This window comes from Panthera tigris, chromosome A1 (genome assembly GCF_018350195.1).
Source record: "Panthera tigris isolate Pti1 chromosome A1, P.tigris_Pti1_mat1.1, whole genome shotgun sequence".
Taxonomy (NCBI): Eukaryota; Metazoa; Chordata; class Mammalia; order Carnivora; family Felidae; genus Panthera; species Panthera tigris.
The window spans coordinates 121479575-121500932 of record NC_056660.1 but is presented as its reverse complement, the minus strand read 5'-3'; the positions used below and the strand labels follow the sequence as shown (position 1 = coordinate 121500932).

Below are 21358 nucleotides of genomic sequence, written 5' to 3'. Positions count from 1 at the left end.
CCAGGGAGAAGCAAAAGACCAGGTGGCCCTGGAAAGACACAGAGACCAAAAGACAATGATAGTCCCCAGGTCCCTCACAGCTTGCCATGTCCCTGTTCTATTTCACACACTCCATTTTCAGTCCTGATAATCTCCCAGATTTTTCTGTCCTACAATAATCCTTTCGTTTTTTGTCTTTTAGGAGTTTTTTTTAAAGTAAGTTTGAGGAGGTTTCTGTTTCTTGACATCTAAACTGTCCAGACTAGATGATTACCTGCCCCTGACTGCTGCTCCCACTTTCTTCTCTTTCCCCCTTCCTGTTTTTGAGGCTTGCCATGCTTTTTCTCTTTGAAGTCCTGTGTGCTGCTGCTTTTCTCAGATACCCTCTTCTCTTTCTCGTTCCCTCCCTTCACCTCTGTTCTTTGCCTAGTCATGCTCTCTCTCCTTGGAACTAGCTAAACTTCTCCTCTAGAGATAACCTATTCCCTCACCCACTTCATGTAATAGTTTTACTTGCCAGAAATATTATATTTCAAGTTCAGCCCTGACATTGGGGAAATGGAAGATTTAAGGTATCTTCCACCGTGCAGCCAGACTACAGGACACTATCTTGTCTTCTCCACTTTCCTAACTCAATCACCCATCTTCATTATATGGAAAAATCCAAATAGCCAGAATCCATAATTCATTAATTTCACACACACACACACACACACACACACACACACAAACACACACACACAATTTCCCATTCCTGTATTTCACTTTTAAAAGGAAAGGATAAATCTGGAAGAGAACTTAGGAAATCATATTCAGGTTAAAAACAGTCAATAGTATAGAAGATATTTTGACATTTGTTTATTTGGGAAAAAAAAAAAGACCTGGGAATTTTAATTAATATAGACTATGACAGAGGTAAATCAGTTTTAAGCTACATAAGTAAAAACACATGTCTTGCATAGGAGAATGCAGGTCCCTCTATGTTTCGAACTGGTAGATGTGTTCAGTAAAGAAAAGCATCAGTAGATGTGAAGCAGCCCTGACCCTTGGTGGGATATGAAGATTGGAGGCCGCGTCTTGGTATAATTTGCCTAATGAGGAATGGGGTGGGTTGAGAGCTGTCCCCAAATATCTTAAGTGCTTTTGCATAGCGAAGGGAGTGGACTGGCTCTCTGGTCACCTGGGGAACTAACAGGCAGACAGTTCAAGAAAGCAGATCTGGGCTTATAGGAATGAGGAAATCGTGCTCATTAGAGCTGCTTTAGTTTTCCCAGGAAGAATCTGGTGCAGACAGAAGAATCCTAAGAATCCTGCCAGGACATTAGACCTAAGGATTTTGCTACTTTTTCTTTTACAGTGCATGGTTACAGCAACAAGTCAAATAATACAAAATTGTGGACCCACATCTCAATGTAATTCGTGTTACTAGTTTGGTGTGTGTCTTTCCATACCTTTCTCTTTGCCCACACAAACACATACTAGCATTAATAGATGGATATGATTTTGTTTTTACAAAATTGAGACCATATTATGTACATTACTCTGCTCAGTAGTATTAGCGCCCTTTCAGGTCAATTCATCTTCTTTGAAATAGCTACAGATATTTTAAAGTACGGGTGTACTATAACTTATTAAATCATCCCCCCATTGGTAGACATTTGGGTTATTTCCACATTTTGCTAGAGTGTAATTATAACTAACAATGCTGCAGTAAATGTTCTCCAACAGGTACTATCACAAACTAATGTTTTGTATTTGTAGAATAGTTTCCATTAAAGTGGGATTTGCTACATCAAAAGGTGTGTATGTTATTTTGTTTTAATAGCCTCTTCTGAATCACCTTCTGAAAATCTTTTTGCCATTCATAATCCCACCAGCAAGTCCATGTCTTCATATCATTTCCAGGATAAGGTGTTAGTAGTCATTATCATTTTTGCCTATGCACATAGAGGTACTGCTGACAAGGGAGCATAGTGTAGTCGTTAAGGTTGAGGATGCTCTCAGCGTCTCAACTATAGCACACACAACCTGTGCAACTTTAAGCTACGACACATAACTGCTTCATGCCTCTGTTATCCTCATTTGTAACGAGATATGACATGAATACCTACCTCATAAAATTGTTATGAGTATTAAATGAATTAATAGTTATAAAGACTTAGAACACTGACAGGCATATAGTAAAATTTTTATAAGTAAAAATTAAAGATTAATAAGATTAATCTTCTATAAGATTGAAGATTCGCAAATTTAACTTGCATCTCCTTGACTACAAATAAGGTTGGGCATATTTCTACATATTTCTTGATCGTTTGGTTTTCCTTTTCTCTGTTTTCTGTTTCTATTCTTTGCCAATAGGTTTACTGAGTTGTCTTTTTATGAATTTTTAGTAACTCTTTGTAGATTTTGAATAGTAACCTTTTTCCTGTCATTTGTATCTTCCATAAATGATTTCCTTTTTATTTGTGTATTTTAAAAATCAGAGTGGTTTTAAGTTAACACAAAAACCTCAGTCTACCCAAAACTATAAAACTGATTTTAAACTCATATAATCTCATACCCTGAAATACATCCACTATTACAAGTTTGTTGTATGGAAACTCTTCCATCTACCCCCCTCAGATTCATTGGCTGTCAGCCTTGGCTCTACCTATTGGTCATCTAGGGGACTTTTAAAACCCAGTACTTGAGTTCCACTTCACAGGCGTTCTGACTTAACAGCTCAGTGGTCAGACCCAGACATCAGTTTTTAATAAGAGACCTCATTTGATTCTGATGTGCAGCCAGGAATGAGAACTACAGGATGCAATTCTGAAAGGTGATTCAGAAGCCAATTTGTTACTAAATTATAGTGTCCTTAGTAATCACTACCGCCATCTGTTGGCGGGAGGCAGAACTGACACCAGTTAGCTAATTTGTATACCTTTGTCCATATCTATGAAAGGCCATGTTTCAAAGTTCTTTGTACACTTCTACATCTTTTTAGTGTCATGAATTCTCAGATGTAATTTTGAACTCTAAGATTCTTGAAGCAAATATCAAATTTATATTTATCTTCTGGGTTCTGTATATTCTGCATTAATAAATGACAGGTATGTTGATCCTTGGTCATTGAAGTTTCCATATTTATGCTAATCATGGATAGGAGAAACTGTGTGGACACATTTTAGAAATACTTTTATCAATAGCAGTTGAAAAACAAAACAAAAACAATTTGGGGATTAATCCTTCCCAAACTAACCAAGAAATTAAACCACTGCCTCTCCCCATCCCATTCTCTTCCCCACCTATAGGTGTTAATTGAAATTTTCCCCTACTGGGATATTTTAAGATGTCTCCTTTCTTCCTGTGGAATTACACAATGTGAAACATCAAGGGAAATAACAGGAAAGGCAGTGAACAGGGAAACATGCTTTGAGAAATAGCAATGTTGGCAGAAAATGGAAGTGTCTGGGAGGAAAAAAAGTAAGATAAAACTGGCAGAATTACAGGCTGCTGCATGGACTGGTAATTAGATAGTGAGTTTATCTTCTGAGGGAAAGATATTTTTCGTGTCTTTTCCATAGAGAGGCCAAAAGAAGTCAAAGACACCAAGAGCATGAAATTGTTCATCTGCCATAAAAACCATCTTTGATGCATTGGATTTAAAAAATATATAATAATTCCTCAGGCAGTTTTTATGGATTGTGTGTTGTTCTTATAGCTGGCGGTAGAAGATAAGTCTTGCATGTGTATAAAAGTATTTATATATAAAATATATATGTGTGTATGTATATATATGCGTGTATATCTATGAGTGTGTGTGTGTATACATACATACATATACTCTTTAATTCTAAACCTCTCTATGAACAGGAATTCTTTGCTGCCTATTGTGCACATTAACACTGGGTTAATTTTCTCTATCCTAAATTTAGACATTGTGTCTGAAGGATTTCCTTAGGAGCTTGGTTTCTCATCCTCAGAACTGTTGATATTTTGGGCCAGATCATAATTTCTTGCTGGGGACTAGTCTGTACCTTGTAGGGCAGTTAGCATCATTCTTGGCCTCTGCCCACTAGATGCTGGTAGCATACACCCAGTCGCGACAACCAAAAATATCTCCAGACTTGTTAAAAGGCAAAATTCTCCCCAGTTAAGAACCACTGATTTAGAGGATGCTATGCCCCTGCTTTTGGGAGATGAGTTTTCACGTCCTTAAAAACAGTTCACCTAATTCCCCAATCTACATTAGAGGCCCTATTTTTTTTTTTACTGAAGCAGTATTTTTTTCCTCTCTTGAAACAATATACATCTCTTTATAGCATTAGTGGCAGTTGGAACAATATATCTACCTTGAGACCTTAATACCTTTTTTCTCTATTAGACTTTAAGTGCCACAAATAATCTGTTTTGTTCACTCTGTACACGTACAACCTAGAGCAGTGATTGGCACTTAATAAATGTTTGTCAAATGAAAGAATATAATTCTCAAATATTTAAGAACCTGAAGCACAAAGCCTGACTTGGTCCAAAGGGGTTTTTCCTCTAAGGCTTATTTCAATCTACATGACAAAGCCGGTAAAAGAAATCAGGGACATATTGAGGCTGTTGAAGGGTGTGATCGGGAAATCTAAAAATTATATTATTTGGATAGGATTCCCTGGGGTTTTTGGCGGATTGCTATTGAGTGGCAGTTTCATTCTGGAAACAACAACTCTGATATGTCACTGTTAGCCAGAGCCAACCCATCGCTCTTGCTTTTTGAACTCCATCCACCATTGGTCCATGGAGGAAACAAGTTTTTTGACCAGGGTGAGGCTTAATGCTTCATTAATTCTCTGAAAGAACATGCCTCAGGACCAGGAAAGATGTGCCTGTGGAAAATAAACCTCAGTGCAGACAGCACAAGAGACCTTTAAATGCTTCTTTTCATGTCTTTTTTTAAAAATGGAATTAAGATGCATATTTTTTAAAATGAAAAATGACTGGCATTCTTCCCACTGAAAATGGGAAGTAATTTAATTTGTTAGTGGTTTATTTTATTTGACAGTCTTTGTACATACTCGATTTGGTTTGTTACACTGAATTACCCTTTAATAATGGGCACACATAATGCCAGACTCTGCCCCCCAGGTTGGTTTGATAATTGGATGAACGACCATATTGTTCCAAGGTTTTCATGACAATGTGGACAGAAGCTATTTGGAAAACTCCTAACCAGAAAAGCCTTAAGCTGTTTTTTTGTTTTTTTGTTTTTTTCCGATGAAGTTAATTGCTACCCGGTGAACAGTCATTCCACTACCCAATTTTCCTGAGCAATGCTGAGTTCTGTAATCATGGCTGAATTCCCTGAGTGGATAGAAGGGATGCCTAAACCCCATAGCCAATAGAAAAAGTCTGAAAATCTTCCCCAGGCAATCTCTCAGAATGAACCATTTTCCACAAATGGAAGTTAATGGTAAAAATTCTAAGAATAGCAACCATAAAGGCAGAAGCGAGACTGCCAAGTTCAAGGGCAGCTTCACAGCTTAATAACTGTGCATCCTTGAGCAAGCATTATGATCTCCTTTGCTTCAGCATCCATATCTGGGAAATGGGAACAGTATCAGTACCAACCTCTTAAGATCATTGTGAAGATTCAATAAATGCTATGCCTAAAGTGCTTAGCACAATTCTGGCCAAAGTAGGTTCTCTGTAATTTTTTTTTCTTATTAGATCGCATATATCAGGCACTGTGCTAAGTTTTCTCAACAACAACAAAAAAAGCTACTGAGAGAGTTGCTCTCTCTAACATCATGGAAGGGAGCACTGACAGGGCAAAAGGTAAAGTAACAAGCCGGAGGCCAGATGGCTAGAAAATGGCCTGCCCAAGATTCAAATCCAGTTTGGTTTTAAAATTTTTCTTACACCATGCAACTTCAGATTTTGTGTTTGTGTACCCCCAAGAAGTTTGAAAACTCATGTTCTTTTCTGAGCATTTCTAAATAGATGAGAAAGCATTTTCCATCGTAACGGTAAATAATTCCAAAAGATGATTTCAGGAGTATTTTGAACATAGGCAGTTTAAAATAAAACTTTTACATCACCTTTTTAATGCATCCCCTGGAATTTAAATACCATCTTAACTGAATACCCACCAATATCCATTAAAAGAGTATGTGAATTGAGGCCCCTGGGTGGCTCAGTCGGTTGAGCTTCCGACTTCCGCTCAGGTCATGATCTCACTGTCTGTGAGTTCGAGCCCCACGTAGGGCTCTGTGCTGACAGCTCAGAGCCTGGAGCCTGCTTTGGATTCTGTGTCTCCCTCTCTCTCTAACCCTCCCTTGCTCATGCTCTGTCTCTCTCTGTCTCAAAAATAAAATAAAACATTAAAAAAAATTTTTTTAATAAAAAGAAGTATGTGAACTTCTTAAAAAGTCAGAACTTTATATTCTTTTTCTTCTTGAAACATATATATTCATTTAACTCCCCCCAAATAAATGTTAAAAACTTTCTTTGATCATTTCTGAACAAAAATAGATTCCTAGCCCCACCCCATCTGTGTGTGACTGTAAGGGTTTAAAATTCTCGTGGATATAATCATTGCTAACATTATTACTAGAACACAGTTGACCTGAACAACATAAATATATAATTCTGACAAATAATGATTAAACATAAATAGTAAAACTTTATTAGAAATTCATATTGTATCGAGCTGGGGGTGGTGGCATTTGTGGGGCATTGATTAAAGGCATCATCCAATTACCCCTCCCAGAAGTGTTTATACCTTGGATAGTGCACCATCATAAGATTGAAGATGGGTTAATGAATGTCTTTTGTGTTTTTCTTTCACAAAGAGGAGAAGGAGAACTTAGGCTGTGGGAATCTCCTGGGATGATTTTGTTTCAGAAAGGAAAATATGTGGAGGCTAGTGATAGGGGAATGGTTGCCTTTTAAACTGTTCCATATAGTTCTTGGGAAGCCATTACATAACTCCTGTTTTTTGAAGATGGCCGCTCTGCCACAAAGCTGTGTTGCTTTGGAATAAGGATACTTACAGGAGGACCCAACGGCTCTCCCTTTTTGAAGATGACCTACTCTCTTCCTTGACAATGAAGTCTTGGTTGTCTGTAGCTATTGGCTTTATCCTTGACTTAAAATAGTTGTCATTGGAGAGTCACGAAGGATTTTTCATTAAGAAAGCCCAGAGAAGGGCATGGTGGCAATCTTCAAGTGATGCTGGAATTTGTAACTTCCTAGATTCTGCATTTTCTTAATTGTGTATTGCTTCTAGATGGGATAGTATAACCACCCTAGATCCTCCATTCAGCCTTATACCTAGAGCACCAAGGTCACGGTTTCCTTGCACCAAGGAGGAGGTAGACAGCTCTCATCTGTTTCTTTTCTATGTTAAACAGACATGGTTTCAGCTTCCCAAAAGGGCTTGTTAGGAACAAAAAGAAAGGGTAGGAAGTTGTGTGTTAATCTGTCTCCACTAAGCTTCCTAAGGAGCTTCCTCTGTGTGGTAAGTGCTTAGCATGTAATAAATGCTCAATACATGTCCTTTTTTTAATGTTTTATTTTTTATTTGAGATAGAGAGAGAGAGAGAGCAGGGGAGGGGCAGAGAGATACAGAATCTGAAGCAGGCTGCAGGCTCCAGCTGTCAGCACAGAGCCCAATGCAAGGCTCAAACTCCCAAACCGTGAGATCATGACCTGAGCCAAAGTCAGATGCTTAACCAACTGAGCCCCCCAGGTGCCCCTCAATATGTGTTTATTGAAGGTTTTATCTGGGTCCAATATATGGTCATAACATTCCTACATGTACTTCTTAACTGATGATATGGAGACCTCCTAACCCATGATGTTAATATAGCCTATCAGTCCCAATATAAAGTAATCTCAACTATTGGGACAGAGGTGGAAGCATCTGTCACACATTGACAAGGAGATATGGATAAATCCAAGCATGGATTTAAATGGACAGAAATTTTTTCAAAAGGCTCCATAATGTCAATCATGTTAATTGTACTTAACAACCAAGGGTATTCAAATGTTGGTCTACCAAACTCAAACATATTTGACCCAAGGTTACTGAACAGCTGAAATCCATTCACATCCTTCTACATATGATCTTCTCTCCCTCTTTCTTCTCCATGACTCCATCTTCTTTCTGTTCTTTAGCTCCTATCAGGCCATCTCTTCTCTCTCAGCCTTGCCTTGAATCTGTCAACTTGCTGGGGCACTGGAGGTTGCCATGGTAAACACAGCTGTTGTTTTTTCTCTGTGAAGAGTCGGTGCATGAAGACACTTGAGTCCTCACCTCTAGCCTCTTCCCGCTGTGCATTTTCACAGATGTCGTTTCAAGTGGGGGCTTCAGGGGCTTCAGGATTCTGCACAGCTTTCCTTGTGTATCTCTGAGGGGGTGCTTTGTGACCAATGGCACCTGCTTAGGTGCTCTGGAAGATTGTGAAGAATCGCCTGCATGGTCACCAAATAAGCCAAGTGACAGCAACATTCGTTTTGTTAGTAAATGGCTTCTGGGAACTGAAAGATGATCTTGTATTTTCCAAGAGGAAAGGCAGGAAAGATAATTAGAAAATAGCCGGGGCAGGAAGACTGAAGGAAGGGTGGGGAGAGACCGAAGGAGTGGTGACAGACAGAGCAAGCAAGGGGTTGCTGAACCAGAAGGGGAGTCTGTATTGGACAGCTATCCCTGCTCCCTGAATCCTCCCTGTCCTCACAGTCACATCTGTCATCCAGTGCTCACTACTGAGCCAACATCTGCTGCTGTTCGCTTACAAACCACTGCAGCACAAAGATTCCTTGCTGTTCCTCCTATACTGTAAGCACAAGCCACTCTCAGGTGCTCCAACCTTTGTACTTGTTCTTCCCTCCTCCAGGAATGCTCTTCTCCAGACAGCAGTAAGGCTCCCTCCCTCACTGCATTCAGATCTCCCCTCAAAAGTCATTCCCTGAGAGACATCTTCCAGAATCACCCCACCTCAAGTAGAAGCCCATCCACTGTCTACCCCCTTACCCAGTTCAGGTTTTCTTCATGTCTGGTACAGAGTAGGGACTTCAGTATTTGTTGAGTGAATAAATCACGGACACCCTCCCCCAGAAACGCATGGAATCATACAGTTGTACACATGTTCTTTGCTCTCTTCCTCCTGAGCTTTTGCGTGTGCTGGTCCCTCTGACTAGAGCACCCCCCACTCTGCCTGATCGAGTCCTACAAACCCTTTGTACCCTGCCTGCTTTCATAGCCCTCTCCTTTTGAGGTCTCTGTTGACCTCCCCAGGTGGACACATAACCCATTTGGCCAACACGGCCTGGGCAGTGCCCACCGACCTCGGTCACAGCACAGATGCCCTGCACTGAAATGTCTCTTCACTTGTTTCTTTCCCACACACCCCAGTGGGCTCTTCCAGGGCCTACAATAGAGAGCCACCAAGGGCTTAGACTCCAGAATCAAGAGTGCCATGTGTGTGTACCAACTGTGTGACTTTACACAAATTACTTAACCTTTCTGCCCTCAGTCCCCTCATCTGTGCAAAAGGGATCATAATATCTACCAACATAAATCACAGGATATTGATGAGAATTCTCTGATGAATTGCTGGAGTGTTTATATTTTTCTTTTTTCTTTTTAATTAATTTATTGTCAAGCTAGCTAACAGTGTAGTCTTGTAATTGCTGAAGTGTTTAAAACATCCTAAGCTGTTAGCTGAGGAAGAGGATAGTGAGTGGAGGGTGTCCTGTTTGAGGTGGGCTGGGCATGGAGGGCCTCCCTCAGGGGAGATAACTGAACAGAGACCTCGCTGCTGAGAGAGAGGCAGTAGTGTGGTTCTCTAGGCTCCTTACATCCCACTAACATTACAGATGAGATCTATTTCTATAAGCTTTATGGCAGGTTAGACTCTGAGACCCCTCTCTTGGGACCTGAGATGTTATCATCTGATTTTCTAACATGATGCTGGTGGTCTTGCCCACTGGGCTAGTGTGTTCATCCTTTGGAATCAGGCTCAGCACGATGAGCTGTAACTGAATCAAGGTCCAGAAGGAATATGAGGCACCTGAGGGAGGGACATGACCAAAACCCAGCAGTGCACTGCAGAACCACCTTTGAGGGCCGAGGACTCTCTTCTCATTGCAGGCACAATGCAGCACTGGCCTTGTCTCACAGTTGATTCTAGCCTTGTCAACCACAGCCAACATTGCTCAGAAAAGAGGCTTTGAACTACAAACTAAAGGTCCTGGCTTGGTCCTGGGTTTTGTCCAATTCTGGTCCTGTCATTTGGCAAGAAGGGGTCTCTGGTCCTGTGGAGAACAGTTCAGGAACATGGTATGGGGAAGGGGCAGAGGAAGCTCTGGGATGAGAGGTAGAAAGCTGGGTGACCATGGACAATGTACATCTGCTGATTTTAGGTACTGCCTGGGCCAGTCATTTTCAAACTTTCCTTATCCACAGAAATATTTATTTAAGCATGATATAAATGAGAATCCAAACGTACTACCAAGAGCAGTGAAGAGGGTAAAGCCTTGACAACCACAGCTTCCCATTAAATTCCCCATCCCCATCACACAAACACACACACACACACACACACACACACACACACACACACACATACACACACGCACACGCACAGACACACACACACGATGGCCCTTCCAAGATTTATTGTTCCATGATTCAGTGTCACATCTCTATAGCACAGAGTCCTTCCAAAATATTAGGCTGAACCAGAGGCAATAACTGAGATTTGATGATTTTGGACCTGCAAAAATGGCAAGATCACATTTCACACTAATAGTTTCGTCTGCACCATTGTGCTCACTCAGGAACCAAATAGCCTCGGTTCAGCTCCTCACTGTACTGTATGTGTGCCATTGGACAGGATACTTCACCTCCTTGATCCTCCCCTGTAAAATGGACAAGCAGAATAGTCTTCCCCAGTGCTCTGCCCAAAGAAGTCAGAAGGCTGAATGAAGCAGAGCCCTGGCGTTGGGGCTGGTGAGCTCTGACACAGTGCTTGGCCAATAGCACAGAAGCCCTCCATCAGTGTCTTACAGAGAAAGCCCTAATGAGGGCCTGTGGGCCCAACTCAGAGAACAGTGTCCTATTCTTCTCCCTGCCTGGCCTTGAAGGGAGTATGTAGCCAGTGCAGTTGGAAAACACAGTCCCAACAAGGCTTCCCAATCAGTCATCCCGTCCAGTTTGAACCAGACCCCCACTCTTCCTTCCTGTGAGGGGCATCACTAGGCAGTGGGCAGGTCTTGACCTGGACATGAGAATGGTGCTGGCATACCATGAATGACATTCCTCCCTCTGCCTTATCTAGGTAAGGCATTAGAGGCTCCCTCCCCAGATACCTACGCGGAGCCTTCCCTATTAAGTGGTACATCATGGAATATGTCAGCCTGAATTAGCAGGCAGGCCCATCACGTTAAGCTGACGCTCTGGGCTGGCAGTTCCCACTTTGTAATGCCTCTTGATCCTGGCCGTCACGCTCCCTCCCTGTCACCACAGCCACGGGAAGCCTCCGCCGACAATGCACAGTAATGAAGGAGGCTCAGGGAAGAGTTTAGGAGGAGCCACAGGAAGTCCTTGCAGATTCCATTTCTTCTGGGGCCCTGGGGAGCCCGCTTTGAGCTCTGCTACCTCTGGGAGGGGGCTGGTGGGGAGGCAGAGGAAGCGCAGGTAGCACTCAAAAGCTCCAGGTGGGGCGTTCCTTTATGACAGACTACAAAAGCATGGCATGTGTTTTTGGAAGTACACGGAATAGTCACTCCTATTCAAATACCAGGTACACCTACATCACCTAACTGAGGTTTGTAGAGGCAGCTCAACTACAAAACTCTGACTACTGCTACCGTTATTATTATCAGTAATAGTGTTGATTCCATAAATTCCCCTGGCAGCTTATTCGTGTCACTTACAGAGCATTTATTACTTCCTGCCACGTATGATATTTGCATGTGGTGTGATACATTGGAAGGAGCACTAGGTTTGCAGTCAGGTAGGCTCTGGTATTAAATTCTGACAATGCCCCATAGCTCATAGCTGGGCAACCCTGGGCCACTGACTTAGCCTCTCTGAGCCTGAGCTTTCTCTTCGTATTAATACTCACACCACAACCTATTTCACAGAGCTGTTGAAAGAATTACCATAAATAACATCCGCAGAATGATTGACACAGAGGAGTAAATGCCCAATAAATACTTTCAGGTAGAGTTCCCAAGAACAGAGTCACTTTTTTTTATCCATTACAAAGTCTTAATTCAGATGCACCCTTAACTGGTGTTGGATGGTATATCACCTTCCTTTCCAAAATTTACCTCATTTGCCCTCTAACTTGTTCTCCCCTGTACATCAAGAATCATCTAATCAAACTTTATCATACCACAATCATTGGAAATCTTTTTAGTTCTGCCCATTTCTCTAAGGATAATGGCAAAAATTTGGGGGGTGGGGGCTTGCCTGTGACCTACCCTATCACTTCATCTCTTACCATGGTTCCCATCACTCTCTCTATCTTAACCACATTGATCTATTGACCCTTCATTTTGCTTTACCCCCACCCTAGGACCTTTGCACATGCTCTTGTCCCTGACTGGAACATTCTTTCCTCCCCTCCTGGCCTAGTAAACCTGTTCTCATCCTTCACAGTCATCCATCCAATACTTCTTCAGCAACAGCTCTCCAGGCCTCCCTGACCATGTTAAATTCCCTTTGGCATGATATCATCTATGTGGGGGCACTTACGACATTTTGTTGTGACATGACTTCCTATATCCCTCCTCCGTCTAGCCCTGCTCTATGAAGGCAGGAAATGTCTGGTTTGGTTCACTGGTTGGATTCTCTAGGACATTGTATGGAGCCCAGTAGATGTTGCTCAAAGAACAAGAAGGCAGGTGAACCAGAGGGCATGTTATCTCCACAGATCCCAATGACCTTTCCTGATAACTAGGGCACAATGGGTGTTACTGGTTTTTCAAATAGTATGGCCCAGAGCTCAGGAGGGCCAAGTTAATAACCCATGGTCACACAGCCTTTCACTATGTGGTCAGTCTGTGATGAGAACCAAGGTCTTAGAGTTCTCTCCATTCCTGAGCTTATGCTCTAAAACCATCATCCATAATTGGCATAGAGGGCACATGAAGGCTTGCCTTCCCCTCCCTGTTCTGGTGTTCACAGGATCCCCACCACATCCTACATCCACATCTCAAGCCAACTCTGTCTTCCAGGGTGTCTAGCACCAGAGCTGTATAGGACTCTGAGTTCTCTGAATTGTTTATTTATTTAAATTATTTAATTTAAAATCTCCTTCAGAAGTGATCTGAACTCCCTTCAAGACTGAACTGGGATAACTATGCTTTGTCAAAGCTTATACCATTGAAGTGAGTACACTTCACAAAATGTAACCTTTGTTTCTGCCCTCTTCCCCTCACCCCTTGGGTTGAAACAAATTCAGAAGTTGAAGCCTTAATGAACTACCTGGTAGCAAATTAATCAACAAGTTAGCTCAGCTGCAAGAGGTGACTTCCTCATAAAGGAAATTTTGGTCCTTTTTTTTTTCTTCTTTCTCTTAAAGGACAACATCTGTGTTGTGTGTTTGTTTTGTTTTGTTTTCAGTCTGTCCCCAGCCAGGCATTGCTGTTCTCCCTCACCTTCTCAGGAACCAGTTCACCCAGGAGTTGTCAGAAATGCCCTTGAATTCACAGAGAGAGTCAGGGGGTGCGCCTGGGTGGCTCAGTCGGTTAGGCATCCAACTTGGACTCACGTCATGATCTCATCGTTTGTGGGTTTGGGCTCCGCGACATGCTCTGTGCTGACAGCTCGGAGCCTGGAGCCTGTTTCAAATTCTGTGTCTCCCTCTTTCTCTGCCCTTCCCCTGCTCATGCTTGCTTGTTCGCTCTCTCTCTCAAAAATAAATAAACATTAAAAAAAGAGAATCAGAAGAGTCTGGGTCTTCTTGTTCATATTTGCCTGGAAGACCTTCATGTGTGGGAAATGATTTAACTGCCTGATTCTTTGACCTGTGGAGAAGAAAACATTTTCTTACATATTCTTATTCACTCTTTCAACAAATAATCACTGAGGACCCTTTAGATATCAGTAAGCTGACCATATAGTTTATTGTCCAAATGAGGATAGTACTTGGTTGGTACACCGGGTAGTAAATATAAACCAAGATTTTCCCAGGTAAAACAAGTTGTCAGTGAGTGCCATGTATGATCATGGCTGAATTTTAGAATTAACTGTTAGAATCTTGGGTGATTATATATTTTCACAAAATGCCCTTAAAGATTGGGGGAAAAAGCCAGGATGGGGTCTAGACCTCCAAAGCCATGAAGTATATATATGTAGGTCAAAGTTGAACTACATATTTCTAAAATTTTCCCACAACTTCCTTTTCAAAATACATTTCATGTTTAAAACAAACAAGCAGCTTGGAACAACAGCTCTGGAATCTAATGCCTGATCAGTAGCTTCTAAGCGCACTTTCTCTAAGATGAGGCCACCTAGAAGGTCCAGGGAAAATGCTTAGAATCTATAAAGTATGAAATTGCCCATGAAGGCTAAGTGATGATGACATCTTTTGAGAAAAAAGTAAAACTAAAAGTAGCAGAGGGAAAAATAAAATAAAAAAAAAACTAAAAGGAACTGAGGAAACAGGAATATGTGATTTATCAGTCTGCTTCTCTAACTTCAAGCTTTTTAAATGTGATTATGATTTTGTGTTGTGATGATGAAGGACATAAACATGCGGACGTTTTCCCTAGTGAAGAACTTTGGTTCTGAAGTGATTTGTTTCTCTTGCATCCCAGGTGCCTGTTCTGAGACCCATGGACCTGATGGTGGAGGCCACCCCACGAAGAGTATTCGCCAATGCACACACGTATCACATCAACTCCATATCAGTCAACAGCGACTATGAAACCTACATGTCAGCTGATGACCTGAGGATTAACCTTTGGAACTTTGAAATAACCAATCAAAGTTTTAGTATCCTTTCCTTGGGGTCAATAACCAGTTGGCTTGAATCATATGTATTCAGGTATGAGCAGGCTTGGGGGGAAATAGAAGAGAGAGGAGCAGTCATAACCACAGACTCCTAGCACTTGTGGAGAAAGAACTATGCTCTTTTAAATTACATTGGTGCCCATCTTTCATTGTAACAAAGTTAGAGAAGTATTGAATTACTAAAATAGTGGTCCAGGACTAGCTCTGGATAGGAAGTCTGAATCACTTCCTTTATGCAGAGGCATTTGTGTGTCGTGAATTAAAATCAGTTGTGACTGTATCAACTATAAGACCCTAGAATTCAGTTAAGATTCCTTTCTCTTGTTAAAGGATCTATAAATGGCCTGTATGGACAGCATGGACCACAGGTACACATGAGATGGTTTTCATCATATCATAATAGTGGAAATAATACTGGCTGCCACTTATTGCATTCCAAGCACTGCAATAGGAACTTTATGCATAGAATCTCATTGTTTAAAGTATTATTTATTTGTTTTGAGAGAGAAAACATGCGCAAGCAGGGAAGGAGCAGGGGGAGGGAGAGAGAGTGTCCCAAGCAGGATCAACACTGTCAGTGAAGAGCTCAATGCAGGGCTAGAATCCATGAACTGTGAGGTCATTACCTGAGCCGAAATCAAGAGTTAGACGCTCAACTAACTGAGCCACCCAAATGCCCCACATAGAATCTCATTTTGAGAAGTACACATATCATAATATTACAGCTTGATGAATTTTCACCCAACACACACCTGTGTAACCAGCATCCGGATCAAGAGACACCAAACTTTACTAGCAGTCCTCAAGTCCCCAACACACTTCCTTCTAGTCTGCATACACCGAAACCCTAATGTAAGGTTTCTTTCTTATATCAAAGAAACCCTAATGTAAGTATTACTATCTCCTCTGTTAGCTAAAATCCACAGATATCAAGAAGATGTTGAATGAATGTCTCAGCCAACATTCTTACTCCGTTATGATGACCCGCTCTTTAATAATATGGATCGGTCATTTATTCACTACCTGCCCTGTGGTCTGTGCCACCACAAACCTGACTGTTCACTTGAATTTCCATTCCGTTCATGGTTTCTCAACCCAGGAAGCTGAGCAGCTGACCTAGGAGTCAGTATGGATTATTTTCTCTCCCTCACCAGCCTCCATGCCCCCAGCCCAATCTGTCTATGAGGGCTGCCAATGCTTCCTCTGAAATATATCTCTCATCAACTCATTTCTTTCCATTCTGCTCCTCCTACCCTATGGTGCTGTAGGCCATTATTCCTTCCTCTGTGTGACTGCAGCAATCTCCTGTTCAGTCTCCATTTTTTCTTGATCTCCTGCATACTTCATGTTCTCATAACAGAGTGGACCTTTCAGTATTTAATTTAGATATCATTCTCCCCCTGCTTAAAACAGTCTAGTAGCTTCCCAATGAATTTGGAATAAAATCCAAGTTCTTTACCTTGAACTGTAAGATTCTAAGTGAAATGGGCCCTGGCTCCCTCTTTGATATCCTATCATGTCACTCTCCCCGAAATCACTCTGATTCAGCCAACTAACCTCTTTTCTGTTCCTGGGTAACCTTGTTCTTATATCTCTTCTTTGTATTTGCTGTTCCCTCTTTCTGGAATACTCTGTCCCTGGAGTTTACTTGGCTAACTACAAGCCATCATTCAGACTTCCATCTAATGTCATCTCCTCAGAGGTCCTTTTCCAGTAACTTGCCAGTAGTCCCCAGTAGCCCTCTCTCCTTGTTATCTTCACAGCACTTATCACTATTTGAAATTGCTTTTTTACTTGTGTATTGGGGTTTCCCCATATTTGAGTATAAATTCTATGAGAGAAGGGACTTTGTATGATCCATTCCTGTAGCCAGTACCTAGAACATTCTCAGACACAGAAAATACCATTTTGGTTGGATAGGTCAAGTTTGAAGTGCGATAAGTCACTGAAGTGCAACTATCCAGTAGATAGTCGATGGTGAAATGTAACCAGGAAATCTCACTTTAAGAGTATGTTGGTTAAAGTAAAGCTCTGAAGGTTGTGATATAAATAGACCTCATAGTGGCTCAAACACATAAAAGATGACTTCTGTTATAATGGAGTCATTATGATGATCACCACCAGCAAGCATCCTTCTCCAATCAGTGAATCAGAGAATTAGGTCCTTCCACCCTGCAACTCCCCAGTGTCACCAGGCTTACTTGCAATCAGGACAGCAAAAGGAGAAGATCGTAGAGAACCACACATGGGAGACTCTTTTGAGCCAGGCCCTCAAATAGCATGAATTCCATTGGTTAGAAGTCAGTCACATGGCTACCTCTAACTGCAAAGCAGGCTGGGAAACGTAATATAGCTATGCATGTAAAAAAAAAAAAAAAAAAAAAGATTAACCTGGTTTGGTACACAGTTAGCTAGTCTAGTCTCCACCACAGAGGAGTGCTAGATACTTGCCCAAGGCTTTTTTTTTTTAAGTTTTTATTTAAATGCCAGTTAGTTAACATACAGTGTAACATGAGTTTCAGGTGTATAATAGAGTGATTCATCACTTCCATACATCACCTGGTGCTCCTCACAACAAGTACACTCCTTAATCCCCATCACCCATTTTACCCCTCGCCCACCACCCTCCCCTCTGGTAACCTTCAGTTTGTTCTCTGTAGTTAAGAGTCTGTTTCTTGGCTTGCCAAGGTTTTTTAAGGAAGGCAGCTTTAAGCAAGTAGTGGCAGTGATGGAGGCACTAAGACCTGACCCTCACGACCATGACTGGCATCTCTTGTCGTTCACAGAGTAGATTCTACATACTGTCTGAGCCTCCGACAACCTGCCTACAGATTGTGCATAGAAGTGTGGCTGCTAATAGAATGAATGTGGGTGGTGGTTCCCTTTCTCCTTTTACATCTTTTCCAAGAGCCAGAAATCTGCTCAGACTTAGCTGCTGTCACTCTGAGTGCCGGCTGTCCCCAGTCTAGATGACATGTTTTCTGGATTTGCCCCTAGGCCTTCAAGAGGGAGGGGGGGTTTCTTTAGGCAATTTGGGAGACAGATGCCTGGGGGAGAATGCAAAGGGGAAATATTAATAGCACAATTTAGGTTATATTCTGCAGATGTGTGACAGCCTGCCAGATGCTGGCATACAAATGAGACTGTGCCATTCACCCTTAAAACAGCCATATGTAAAATAATTATTGTCATCATGAGGATGATGATCACTGATATCTATATAGTTCTTTTCAACCAAACCGCCTTAAGCACTAAGCTGACTGTACAAACTGGGCCCCTTTTGCCTCTCGTCACTGAAGTGAAGCCACCTCTGGGGTAGGAAGCGGCCATCTTTCAAAACACCCACAGAAAAAACACCAACCACCAGGCAGGTCTTTTTGAATCATACATTGTTTACTACCATTTCTATAATGCCATTTATCCCCTAAGAAGGCTGTCAAACATGGCTCAGGATAGAATAATGTGGGGTTCCCAAAGCGTGGTATGAGTACCACTGGGGTGGTAGGAACACTACGTGGACTTTTTTCATTTTTATGGTTAGGTATTTACAGTCATGAATACTAGAAAATACAGCTATCATATCAGTCTGATGACTTCATACATACTGAAAACACTTAAATTACAAAGTAAGTTATATGTGAAGAAAAGTAGATAGTAAGACAAGTGGTCTTGCAGTCTTGTTTAAAAAATGAAGTCACAACTCCAGTGCCTGGCATTTTGTGTGACATTGGTCATTGGCATTATGGTTGAGAACACAGGCTTTGGAGTCTCAAAAGTCCTTGAACTTCTGAAAGTCCTAAAGCCTAAAGTTCACACTCAGCTCTACTGCTTACTGGCTGTGTAAGCTTTAATGTGGTTCTTAACTTATCCAAGCCTCTGTTTCATGATCTTGAGAGAGAAGCTTTATAAAAGAGGATTGTGAGAATTTTTTAAGGTGTCATATATATATATATATATATATATATATATATATATATTATCCATATATACATATACACATATATATGGATAAAATTATCCACATATATAAAACATTTATATTTTAATACGTATATGTGGATAAATTTTGTATATACAGTTGACTCTTGGATCATGGGTTTGGACTGCACAGGTCCACTTACATGCAGATTTTTTTTTTATAAATGCAATACAGTACTATAAATGTATTTTCTCTTATGATTTTCTCAATAATGTTTTCTTTTCTCTAGTTTACTTTATTGTAAGAATACAGTGTATAATATATATGGCATACAAAATATGTATTAATCAACTTATGTTATTGGTAAGGTCAACAGTAAGGTATTAATCATTAGGTTTTAAGGGAGTCAAAAGTTACATGTGGGTTTTTTATTGCATGGGAGTCAATGACCCTAGTCCCCACATTGTTCAAGGGTCAACTGTATATAAAGTATATTCATGTGTGTGTGTGTATGTGTGTGTGTGTGTGTGTGTGTGTGTGTATAGAAAGAGAGATACACATATGCTTGTGTGTGTATACATATACACACATAAACACATATGCTTAGGCCAGTACCCTGCTAAATAAATTATAAACAGGCTTAAACAAGCATGATTATCATTAAAAAGATTAGGAAACTAGAAAAATTGAATGTTAGTATGGTGGATGCTAGTCTGCTAAATTTATTTCTGGGTCCTCTTCTTAGTTCTTGATGTCTCCTTTGGTTCTGCAGTTGGATGCTCTTCTCAAGATGTTGCTCTTTATACCCTAGTTACCACATATTTGAAGGATCTCTGAGGTCCAGGGTTTTGCGTTTAATACCAAATCAGATTAAGGCATTCCTAGCCCCTTGACACCTGGTCTTGAGTCCTCTCCCTTCCTTCCATAGCTAGTCTGTCTTTGTCTTATGTAACAGGTGGTTACAGGTGGTTACCTTATGTAACAGGTGTATAAGTGGTCAAACTTTGGCCTTAATGGGTTAACTATTTCAGGACAATAATAACTCATTTCTAGATTAGTGATATTCTAGGGCAAGAAGCAGCCATAACTTTTCAAACTGTTTTCTGTGGTATACTTAGGATCCTTTGAACTCTCTTCCCAGGACTAAGAATGGGTTGACCTTGGCTCTTACCCTGTCCAATATAAGAGCTATTAAATAGGCTCCTATCAAGTAAAAGTAAAGGTACAGCTCTTGACAACTGTATACTGAGTACCTATTCTGTTCCAGGCACTGCACTAAGCCATGGGGATACAAAAGTGAAAAGAAATTTTCTGCTTTCAGAATGACATTCATCAAATAATCACACTAATGAGCATATCATTACAAACAGAAGTAAGTCCTTTGAGGAAAGGAAATACAGTCCTGTGTATGCTTCTTTTTTGAACTCTGATACAGATTTCAGGGAATAAAAGGAGACTTTGCAGAGGAACTGATTACTGAGTTAAGATCTGAAAGAGGAAAAAAGGTGTGGAGAGATTGGTCTAGCATGTACATAGGGCGTGTGACAGGAGGGAGTGTGGCAATGTTGGAGAAACTCTAAAAAGTCCATTGTGACTGAAGGCCAGAGAATGTGGTGGAGCATGATGCAAACAAGGCTAGAAAGGTTAGCCACATCTTATTCAAGTCTGGTCTCTGGTCATGAAACAGAGGATTTCTCTGATAGAGGACATCTGAACTCTAGAGGTACTTCATCATTGGCCTTGGTCTTAGCTCCCCTGTACAACAGCTTCATTTGTCAACTGAGCTGAGGCCCTTTGGAACTTATTCCCTGATGAGGGGACCATATAACCTCAGTTCTTGGCTTCTGTCTCTTCATAGTACCATGGACAGCGGCCCTCCTTTTAATCTGGTGGGATTCTGCCAGGCAGGCTTTGAAGGAAGCTGTGGGGCCTAATACAAGTTTGTCTCCCTTGTTGCTGCTGTGGCTTTCATCCACAAATGTACATATCAATCTGAGGCTGGCATTTAGTGTAAAAGGAGAGTATTCCATTGACACATCCAGAACATTGGTCCGTGTGTCCCAGGGCAGCCTCCTCCTCCCCATTAATAAATGCAGCCTTGGTAGGTTTTCCAAGTTTTCCAAGGCCTAGTGTTTTGCTTGACCCTCTGTGCCTGCCAGACCTAAGACTTCTTGAGACAAGGTATTTATCTATGCACAGGGAAAGCCCTTTGGATCTCATGTTGTCAGGGAAGAGGGCAAGAATGAAACTGCATACTTCTTGGGCTTTTTGAGCTTCCTCAGAGCAGTAGGTATAGCTTCATAATCAGGAGTGCGTAGTAGTTAGCTTAGTAGTTAGACTCCAGAGTCAGATTCACTGGATTGGAATCCAATTTTGTCTCATAAAATCTTTGTGACCTTAATAAGCTGCTTAACACCTCTCTGCCCCTTCATTGTCTCATCAGTTAATGGAGATAATAAATA

General features: G+C 41.2%; 1 protein-coding gene across 12 annotated transcripts in view; it reads left to right on the top strand.

Moving 5' to 3' along the window:
• The window catches only part of PPP2R2B (protein phosphatase 2 regulatory subunit Bbeta), a 313867-nt gene that overhangs the window by 240986 nt on the left and 51523 nt on the right, over positions 1 to 21358 (top strand). For all 12 annotated transcript variants that reach the window (XM_042986559.1, XM_042986545.1, XM_042986522.1 and 9 more), the window contains one exon: positions 14782 to 14959. In XM_042986559.1, the coding sequence (XP_042842493.1) occupies positions 14782 to 14959 (178 nt within the window). The remainder of the gene's footprint in view (positions 1 to 14781; positions 14960 to 21358) is intronic.